The sequence below is a fragment of the Petaurus breviceps genome, unplaced genomic scaffold, assembly GCF_028583685.1.
Source record: "Petaurus breviceps papuanus isolate PSGF00001 unplaced genomic scaffold, PetGlider_PUasm1.0 90730, whole genome shotgun sequence".
Taxonomy (NCBI): Eukaryota; Metazoa; Chordata; class Mammalia; order Diprotodontia; family Petauridae; genus Petaurus; species Petaurus breviceps.
Genome location: NW_027187324.1, coordinates 13,545,352 through 13,556,262, shown reverse-complemented (window position 1 = coordinate 13,556,262; position 10,911 = coordinate 13,545,352). Strand labels below are relative to the sequence as shown.

General features: G+C 39.0%; 1 protein-coding gene across 2 annotated transcripts; it reads left to right on the top strand.

Moving 5' to 3' along the window:
* Positions 1–3,739: 3,739 nt before the first annotated feature.
* On the top strand, positions 3,740–10,911 carry LOC138145172 (glutamine amidotransferase-like class 1 domain-containing protein 3, mitochondrial). Of its 2 annotated transcripts, none has more exons than XM_069066835.1 (4): positions 3,740–3,929; positions 5,808–5,979; positions 9,276–9,480; positions 10,627–10,911. In XM_069066835.1, the coding sequence occupies exons 1-4, from the start codon at positions 3,819–3,821 to the stop codon at positions 10,832–10,834; spliced, it is 696 nt and encodes a 231-aa protein (XP_068922936.1). In that variant the 5' UTR covers positions 3,740–3,818; the 3' UTR covers positions 10,835–10,911. The 2 variants fall into 2 exon arrangements, with proteins under 2 accessions (XP_068922936.1, XP_068922937.1); XM_069066836.1 differs by lacking the exon at positions 3,740–3,929 and adding an exon at positions 4,429–4,703.

Here is a 10,911-nt window from a genome sequence, read left to right as displayed (position 1 = left end):
ATGGAGCAGGTATTTTACCCTAGGTTGAAACCCCCACCCACGGATCAATTTGGAGAAGGAAGGGTGGAGTTTGTGCTGAAATTCCTGTTTACAGATCAATTAGGGGAAGGGAAGGTGGAGTTATGCTAGAATGCCTGCTTACAGATCAATTAAGGGAATAGAAGGTGGGGTTGTGCTCCACAGTCACTACATGGGAGTTTTAGTAGCTGTGGATATGATTTGATGTTTATTACTATACCCAATGCCATGAGATATGTGCTTGGAGCCAAGAACCCTTCAGAGAAGGCTTGTAAGCCCTACAATGCTACCAGATCAGAAACACAAATTATTAGAGCTGGTAGGAAATTATAGGTTTTTATAATGGAAATGCAAATTTAAAGATCTTCCCTGCCCCTAGGCCCTTTGATAGGCTTAAGAGACTCTGAGAACCTTCCTTGATTTGAAAATATGCTCTGCCCCCTAATAGGTTGAATGTGATCACATGGAGCCTGTGGCAGGAGGCTTGGTTTTCAGGAATGCCCACACCTTGATGCTGTGTGATTGGGCAGTGGGTCAACAGGGTGGTTGCATTCTCTGACCCAGGAGAAAGCTATATAATCCCTGATGTGAGGCTTTGCTTTGAGGCTCACTTTGAGAAGTGTTGTGTGATTTGACCAGATGAGACTCTGAGCAGCCGTTGAGAGCCCCCCGGCTTTGAAAAACCCAGATGTTGATGCTTCCCTCTCTGGTAACTGTGATTTGGTATGGATGTAATGGTTGGAGAGTTTGGAAGCCTGTCTGCTTGATCTGTTTCTCTGTCTTGTAACTTCTGTCTGTATAATCTGAGGTTCAGGGTGCTGACCTTTTCCCCCTGAACTAGGTAAATGATATATGTTTGATTAATTAAAGTAAGCTTGTTAACCCATTTTGAGTTGCTTTCCTTTAGAAAAGCAGATCTAAGAACCTGTGTTGGCAGCTACCCTGGGGATGCTGGGGTGCTTGCTGCTACAGTTTTCTACCCTCTTTATTTTGACAGATGACTTCAGTATCCAGAATATAAGGATACTGAAAATGAACAGGTCTGCAGTTTCATTAGTATGGGAAAACCCTGGTTTAGGAAAGTCTTGTTCCTCATAGAGGGCAGCACCTATTCCATCTTGGCAATTTATAGTTTTACATAGTTACCTAACACTGAGAGGTTAATTGAATTGGCCAAGTATAAGGGGCCATATCTGAACCCACATCTTTCTGGCCTCAAGTTTAGTTCTTTACCATGTCCTGCATATAAATTTCTTTTTTTTCTTTTTAAATTTCTTTATTTACTTTTAGTTTACAACATTCAGTTCCACAATCTCCTAAGTTTCAAATTTTCTCTTCCTCCCTCTCCTCCCCCATCTCCCCATAGTGGCATGTAATCAAATATAAGTTCTACAAATACCTTCAAGTTGAACATTAGTCATGTTGTAAAGGATTATACCCAATGGGCTGGACAATAAGAAGGGATAAACAAAACAGAACACAAACGAGAGAGAGAGAGAGAGAGAGAGAGAGAGAGAGAGAGAGAGAGAGAGAGCGAATAGTTTGCTTCAATCTGCAGACTCTAGTTCTTTCTCTGGATGAGGATATCCCTTTCCATCATGAGTCTTTTGGAGTTGTCTTCTAGCCTTGCATTGCTGAGAGGAGCCCAGTCTATCAAAGTTAGTCATCACACATACAATGTGTCTGTAATTGTGAATGAAGTTCTCTTGGTTCTGCTCTCCTCACTTTATCACTTTATATATGTCTCTCCAGGTTACTATGAAGTCCACCTGCTCCTCATTTCTTATAGCACAATAGTATTCCATTACATTCATATCCCACAACTTGTTCAGCCATTCCCCAATTGATGGGCATCCCCTTGATTTCCAATTCTTTGCCACCACAAAAACAGCTGCTATAAATAGTTTTGCACATACGAGTCTTTTTCCCCACTTATGTGATTTCTTTGGGATACAGCCCCAGAAGTGGTATTGCTGGGTCAAAGGGTTGCATATAAATTTCTTGATGAATTTCTTTTTTCTTGTTTTTGTTTTTTGGAGGGGGGAAGGTAGGGCAATTGGGGTTAAGTGACTTGCCCAAGGTCACACGGCTAGTTTTGTGTTAAGTGTCTGAGGCTGGATTTGAAATGAGGTCCTCCTGATTCCAGGGCTGGTGCTCTATTCACTGTGCCACCTAGCTGCCCCTCTTAATAAATCTCTATCAAATTGAATCAAAGCCCAGAGAGGTCAAGGGACTTTTTTTAATGAACTTTTTTTTTTTAAAGCTGGCAAGCTGCAGAACTAGGACTTGAATTCAGACCTTCAAGCTCTAAAATCCAGTGATCAATTTTCTTTTTCCCTGGATGATCTAATTAATACTAGACTTTTTCATTAAACTGTTCCCATCCCAATGCTGTTATGCTATTCTGGTGCTGGTAAGCATATATCTTTGACCAAGAAGGCATATACTTCTTACCCAGGACTGGCACTTTTCACAACCACCAAAACTCTCAAAGGTCTCCTTTTCCACATTTCGTCCACTTGGTGTCACCAATTTATCTTAAATTTCTGGACTACACTATTCACAACTCTCCAGTTACAGATTTACTTTTCCAATGAAGAGCTTCATAGTCTGATAAATCTTAGGATCAGTGATACTTAGAACTGTAAGGGGCCTTAGTGATCACTTAGTCTACGTTCTTTTTACAGATGAGGAAACTGAGGCCCAGAGAAGGTAAGTGATTTGCTCAAGGTCTTTATATCAGAGCCTGCTTTGGAACCTAGGTTCCTCTGAATCCAGATTCACAATAGCCCAATGGGGCACAACTATACTGCCACTTTCTGAGTTATGGCATCTCTGACTGTTCATTCTCTCTCACTCTCTCTCATACCTAATCTGTTGTCAAGCCCTGTCTATTTTACCTTTGCATTACCACTCATATATTATGTATTTAAGTATGCACACACATACATATATACATACACATCTTCCAATTGTGCATTTTTCCTGGCTTTTCTTAAGTTTTGGAATGCTTTTCTTCCTCATCTCGGCCTCCTGGTTTCCCTGTTTTCTTTCAAGAGTGAGCTAACAAGACAAATGACTCATGATGGAAAAGGCTATTCACATCGGGAGAAAGAATTACAGAGTCTGAATGCAGACTGAAGCAAACTACTTCTTCTCTCTCTTTAGTTGCGTTTCGTTTTGTTTATTTTTTCTCGTTATTCATTCCATTGGTTATAATTCTTTACAACTTGCCTAATGTTTAATGTTAAGGTATATGTAGTACCTATATTGCCTTGCATGCTGCCATGGGGGTGGGGGTGGGGAAGAAAATTTGGAACTCAAAAGTTTGGGAACTGAATGTCGTAAACTAATAGTAAATAAATTTTAAAAAAAGAATAAACTAAATATCGCACTTTCTCCTAACAAGCCTTTCTCAATCCCTCTTAATTCTACTGCATCAGTTGATTATTTCCAGTCTATCCAGTATATAGCCTGTGTGTACAAAGTTTGCATGTGGTCATCCTTTTCCTTCCCACCCCACCCCCATTAGACTGTAAGCTCCTACAAGGCAGGAACCTTTTTATCTTTCTTTGTGTCCTCGGAGATTGTCCCAAGTGCCTGGACATAAAGACTTTTCCATCCCCAATAACTTGTAACTTTTGAACTCTCTCCTCGCCTTTCCCTCGGTGGCCTCCAGGGGCCGCGGTCCGGTCCTGGGGAATGAGGTTACCCTGTCCCGCCGCGCTGTGACGCTGCCGAGCCCCACCAAGAGCCGCAGCCCGGCAGTCCGTCACCGAGGTGACTGTGTTGCTGGCATCATGGCCCCGCGGAGAGTGGCCCTGGTCCTAGCAGGATGCGGCGTGTTCGATGGCAGCGAACTGCACGAAGCCTCGGCCGTATTGGTTCATCTTAGCCGCGGCGGGGCGGAGGTCCGGGTCTGGCGGGGCTCCGGGGAAGGAAGACGGGACAGAGGGACGATCAGAGAGCGTGGCCTGGGTCTCCTTGACCTAGACAACACCTACCACGCGGCAGGGCTGCGGCTAGGGCAGGGGCTGGAACCGGGACCAGGGAAGGGAACCGGGGTATTAGTGGAGAGAGCTAATCATGCCCACTAATATCTGCCTGCGCTGCAATCAGAAAAGGCAGGAAAAATTTAACAGGCCTAACTTCCTCCATTTCTTTATTTCTTTCTATTTATTTGCTATCGATGTATTTTAAAAATTGCAATGAACTTGGCCCTCGCTCGGTTTTCTGTGCTCGGGTGGAGTCACCAGTTTTTCAAATGAATTCGGTGCAAACGGAGACTTCCCCAAAGGAAGTAGAAATACTCAAGGGAAAACTAAGGCTAGAAAATGGACTGCATTTCCGAGCGACCACTTTAAGAAACCGCCCCCTGTAGTCCGCACATCTTCCCCGCCCACCTATCGGGCTTTGTGCTAGATTACTTTGTTTCTATTTTAATTATGTACTTGATTTGTCCTTGAGACTTTGTTTTTTGCTTCTTGGGATTGTGGATTTCTAAATTGCAGTAATACTGTTTATGACTAGGTAGGATTTAATACAGCCTAGACTCTCCTTTTAAAAAATTTAGTAGAAAAGGCATTTTACACAGTCATAGATTTTTAGAAAACATCATAAGGGACCTTAGAGATAATTTAGTCTTAATACCCATTTTAAATGGGAGAAATAGGAGACCCCAACAGGTAAGTGACTTGTCCCAGGTCCTACCCATACTTTGGCAAAGGATAAATGCTTCATGAATACAAGTTGTGAAGTCTTAAAATATAGTCTTAAAATTTTGGAACTCCTCAACAGAATAGATACTTATAATGATGAAATAAATCTTTTAAGGGAAAAGATTTGTGTGCAGAATCATTGTGAAGTAACAGGAATCTGTTTTGTGTCTGGGTGGGTGGGTTTTTTTGCCCTTTCTTCTAAAATTTTTAAATTTTGCGCCAAAAAGTGCATGTGAAGAGGATGCATACACACAGATGTTAGAGATTTGCTTATATACACCAGAGATAGAGACGAATTTGTTTTTGCTAAATAAAAAAATAGGAAAATAGAGATGACATTTAAACCTAATACTTGGTAGTATACTTCACTATAATTTCATATTTTGTTAAGAGCCTTGTTAATATATATGGTCTTTACAAGTCCCTACTTTCTAGGAATTGGTAAGCCAAAGTTTGATGGAAATTGTGTTATTTATAAATTAATAAAATGAAAGATTGATGTTTTTTTTTTTTACTGTGAACCTTTCCTCTGCTCTTAAAAAAAAATCCATTAGGCTTTTTTTGGAACAAAATACAGGAAGTACTCTGTGACCATAAACTCAAAAGAGTGACTCTATGCTTTTAGTCTTCCATGTGTTTTTAGGCTTCTCCAAATTGTAGCTATAAAACTACCCCCATATTGAAGACTTAACGGAATACTAAAATTTTAAATTAGCTTTATCTTCATCAATAATAGCATTATTAAGAATACCACTAATATTTTTCTACTGTAACTTTCATTTATTTTAATTACTGCACATTTATTTAATATATTTGTTGAAGCTTATTTGATTTTCAGTTTCTTGTTGCACTATTTCCCATTGGAAGAGAGTTTGTTGAGTATCTTCTCCAGAGGACACCTGCAGTTTCTCTGGGTTCTCCATGTGCCTGGTTTTGCTTGCCATATATTGGCCCTGAGGGCCCACGCAGTTGTAGAGTAGCTTTTTGACTTTGATTCCTATTTTCATATATGTAAGATTTTTTTAAAAATAGTGATACATTACCATTTATTTTTTATTTCTGTTTTTGAAGGCAAAGATATTTGCTCCTAACATGGAACAGATGCATGTAGTTAATCACTTGTCTGGCAACCCAACAGAAGAGAAAAGAAATGTGTTAGTGGAAAGCGCCAGGATTGCACGAGGTAATATTCAAGATTTGGCAGACTTGAAGGTCAGTGAGTTCGATGCTGTTATTTTTCCTGGTGAGTTGGCCTAAAACCTCTTATTCCATCTATTTCGATGTATTTTGTTTAGAGGGAAAAGCACCCCTGCTAGAAGTTCTGGTGTGTTGGTAAGAGCACTGATTTTGGGAATGAGGAAACATGAATATTAAATAGAATGCTGGCCCTGGAGTCAGGAAGACCTGAATTCAAATTCAGCCTCAGACATTTAGTAGTTGTGTGAACTGGGCACATTGCTTACCCTCTGTTTGCCATAATCCACTGAAGAAGGAAATAGTAAACCGCTCTAGAATCTTTGCCAGGAAAACCTAATGGCCAGTGAAAAAGAAGCTTTTCCTGATTTCTCTGGTTGTTAATGTCCTCTTCTACCTAAAATTTGGGTTACTTACCTCTTTATTTGTTGTGTGGATGCTTTTGCTCTTTTTCATTTTGTGTTTATCTCCTCAGTGCCTTACTCATAATGGACTCTTAGTAAATGCTTATTAGAGTATATTGGTTTGAATTTTGAAAAAACAGCAATTTATATATTTGATTTCATTACTCCTTCTGGTAGTGTAATGTGGCACACATTTTTAAAATTATAAAATTAACTATTTTGAAATTTTATAACATTCCTTCAAAGTATTGGGATATTCTGGTGTATTCCAAAACCATAATCTGGGATTACTGAGGTAGGCAATCTACAATAGATTTGAACTGCAGGTGATTTGTCAGGATTACCTACACAATGAACAGGCAAATGGCAAAGTAGGTCATTCTTATCACCTTGTACCAACTAGAATTATTTCATCATAACTTTGCTACAGTGATTGCTTTTGAGCATTGATGCTGATTTGGTATTCTGATATTTTTAGGTATTTTGATCCTCAGAGAACAATTTTTTAAAATGACCTTAATTACTTAGAGTAAACTTTTACTTCTTCTGAAAAGAGAGATTGTCTTTTTGATAAATTTGATTTATTCAGCTACTCTTTGATTTACTCTTTTTACTTTGTGCCTCTGCAAAGTCTCCTCACTTTATGGAGGTGCCCTGGGGTCCTTAGAGGTCTTGCCACCAAAGTGCAAATTCTCACGGGTCTTGTTCAATGGAAAACAAGCCAGTGCTGGACTGTGGGATGGGTCCTTGGGTACCAAGCCAGTTATGTTCCCCAAGACTCTTCATCAGAATATGGCCAGTAAATGGTGAACATATTTGGCTCCAGCAACTTATGGAAAACATACTTAAAGGTAGAGCTGTGATTTATATCAATGGAAGGAATACCTATAACAGTAAAATTGTAGATATTGAAGGATTTTGTTTTGTGGCAAAGTCAGAAGAATATGTGGTAGCAAACATTTGCATCCTCTGATTTGTTCTCTTTCAAAGTGAATTGTTGATATTTTTCTAAGAATTCACCCTTAATATAATTTTGAACACTCAAGAACTCTGATCATTGCAGTGACCAATCATGGTTCCAAAGGTTTGATGAAGAATCATCTGAGAGAGAACTGATGGTCTCAAGATTCAGAATAAGTCATGTATTTTAGAACACAGATACAGTGACAATTTGTTTTGCTTGACTATGTATATTTATTATAATGTCTTTCCCAGTGGGGTTGGAAGGTTGAGATGGGGATAGGGATAAAAAAGGGACAGAAAGGAAAGTGACTGAGACATCTTTAGAAACAAAAATGCAAAACCTTTGGTGGATCTGTGAATTAGTCTTTTTATTTTTTGCAGGGAAATTTGTGTTAAGTAACAAGGTCACATGGCTAGTTTTTGTGTTAAGTGTCTGAGGTTGAATTTGAACTCAGGTCCTCCTGACTCTAGGGCCAGTGCTCTATTCACTGAGCCACCTAGCCACCCTGTGAATTAGTCTATCCATTCTGGAAAGCAATATGGAACTTTGCCCCCAAAGTTATTAAACTCTGCATATCTCTTGACTCAGCAGTACCATTACTACAGCTATACCCCAAAGAGATCAAAGAAAGAGAAAAAGGACCCATATATTCACATTTATAGCAGCTCTTTGTGATTGCAAAGAACTGGAAACTGAAGGAATACCCATCAACTGGGGAATGACTGAAGAAGTTAATAGCATATGTATGTGGAATTCTTTTGTGTTCTGAGAAATGATGAAGAGACAAATTCAGAGAAACCTAGTAGGACTCATATGAACTGATGCAGAATGAAGTGAACTTAACTAGACAATGACAATAATAATGTAAAAACAAACAACTCTGAAAGACTTAAAACACTGATCAAAGCTGAATTCAGGAGAGCTCATCATGAATGAATGAATAAAAAAATAATTTAAGTGTTGACTGTGTGCAAACATACCACCTGACAGGTGATGGATTCATAGTGTATTTGAACATAAGTGCACTTCTACACAAACACACACGAGTATATGCAAACACATACACCCATGGCCAATGTAGGAATTTATTTTTCTCGACTATACATATACGATACAAAGTCTTCGTTTTTCTCTCTTCCATTGTGGGGAGTTAGTTTGGAGAAAGGGAAGATAGATTTTGGTTATTTAAAAAGATAAAATTTAATTAGTAAAAAGAAAAGTAACAGTTATTGGAGACCAGAAAGAAGCACAGACAAGCACACAAGTTTTGAAAGCTGCAAGTAGAATTTATTATATAAAGAGAAAAGCAATCTCTATATAACAGAGATTAGCAGTTTCACATACAATCCTCTTTTTTTCTCTTTTACTATGTACATGGAAGTGCCCATTTTTCTTGTTTGTGAAGTTTCAAAGAAAAATTAATGCATTTTACAAAAACAACTAACTCTTTGTATTTATAAAAAGCCCCTAGCTTCCTATTTTTAGCTTGTATTACAGGTAAAGGATAAAATAGCTTATTTAATTTTGTCAGCTAATGTCTAGTTTTCATGTACCAGGATTTTTACCTGTTAAGTCAGGTTTTTTTTCTCGTGCCTTGGTTGGCTTTTTGTTGTTACTGCAGCTTGATCGTACTGTTAACACCCTCCTTTTTGTTTTGTACTGTCACTGGCTCGGTGCCGTTTGGACAGAATGACAGTCTTTGTTCCTTTGTGTTTATATGTGTCATCTGGTTACTGTGTTACTTAGTATGTTTTTATACTGGTTTTCCCTTTTCCCTGCATTAAAAATTCCAGCTTGCTGTTTTCCCCCACTAGATTTTAATTTTTATCAAAGTTAATTCCACATCAGTTTCAAGTTTCTATTATTAATGCGGTATGACGACTTCCTAGTTTCACATACTTAGTATTGTAGAATTTTTTCTAAATCCTTGTTCTTAGTTGCTTTAAATGGTCGTGGTACTTCTCATTATATCTGAAGGTGGATTTGGTGTAGCCAAGAACCTCTGCTCCTGGGCTGTGGATGGAAAGGATTGTACCGTCAATAATATTGTCAAGGCTACTCTGCAGGCCTTCCATAGCGCTAAGAAGCCCATAGGGTTGTGCTGCATATCTCCTGTGCTGGCAGCCAAAGTCTTTCCAGGTTGTGAAGTTACAGTTGGCCATGATAAAAATGTGGATGGAAGGTAAGAAAAATGACTAAAAGTTTACTTGTGGGTGAGCATGACTCACACAACCATCAGCCAGGTTCAGGCTCTCATCATCTCTTGCCTCAATTTTTGAAGTAGCTTCTTAATTTGTCTGCCTGTGTCCAGTCTTTTCTCTATCCAATCCATCTTCCATATATCTGCCAAATTAAAATTCCTAAAGCATGGGTCTGACCAGGCCCCTCCCCTGCTCAAGAAATTTCCATGGCTTCCTATTACCTCTAGGAAAAAATACAGACTGTTCTGCTTGGCATTTAAAACACTTCAAAATCTGACTGCCTGTCTTTTCAGAATGATAGCATGTTATTCCCCCTTCACATGATGTTCCAATCATACTGGAGTACCTGATACTCAGCATACATGCCATCCAATCTCCCCCCTCTCTGCTTTTGCATAGGCTATCCCACGTCCCTGGAATACCCTCTCCCCTCACCCCCACCTCTCTTGGAATGACTGACTCCCTTCAAAACTCAGTTTAAGTACTGGCTCCTACAAGAACCTTTACTGATTCTTCCAGTTGTTAATCCCTCCCAAAGTTACTTTGTAGTTACATTGTATATATATTGACTTTACTTATCAGTGTTCTTGTTGTATCCTTGTAGTAGAACCCAAGCTTCTTGAGGGCAAGAATTTGTTCCATTATGTCTTTGATTAACTAGTAGGTAGAACATAGAAGACAATAATAAATGCTTGCTCAATTGAATTGATTTGAAGTGTAAGGACAGTAGATTTAAATCATATCAGAGATATGGTATTCCTCCTTTCCCTTCATCCTCTATCTCTTCCCATCACTGGCTTACTACAACAGAAAATGTTTTCATTCTATTTGGTCACTTAGTTATATGGACCAAATAATTCTTTCCATAATCATTTGTCACTGGACTTAATATTTAATACTTTCTGTCACATTAATGGATGCTTAATTTTCAGCATCAAATTGAAACATTTTATCTCCAGTGTGGGAAGGAGTATTGTTTTTAGAGAGGTGCCAGCTGGCTTTGGTCTTAATGTAGCAGCTCATGAGTGAAGGCCAGTGTGAGTTAAGCAGATCTTCCCTACTGCCATAAACCCTGTGTGCCTCAGAAAAGTCACATCTTTCAGTCCCATCTCTCTTTCTTTCAATAGGTTTCCTGACTGTGACACAGCAACTGCTATACAAGAACTTGGATGCAAGCATGTTTGCAAGGATGTGGGTGAATCCCATGTAGATTCTACCAACAGAATCATCACTACTTGTGCTTTCATGTGCAAAGCCCCTCTGCATGAGATTTTTGATGGAATTGGAACAATGGTGGAAGAAGTCTTAAAACTTGCTTATTCACCATCACTTTAGCATAAGAGCAGGGGCTTAAATATAAAACATTTGGCTGTTCTTGACTGTTGCAATAAAAGAGATTCAATCATGGTCAA

Coding starts and splice junctions, on each gene's coding strand:
- LOC138145172 (XM_069066835.1), top strand. CDS start 3,819: ATGGCCCCGCGGAGAGTGGCCCTGGTCCTAGCAGGATGCGGCGTGTTC. Junction 3,930..5,807: donor TTAGCCGCGGCGGGGCGGAG/GTCCGGGTCTGG, acceptor CTGTTTTTGAAG/GCAAAGATATTTGCTCCTAA. Junction 9,481..10,626: donor GATAAAAATGTGGATGGAAG/GTAAGAAAAATG, acceptor TTCTTTCAATAG/GTTTCCTGACTGTGACACAG.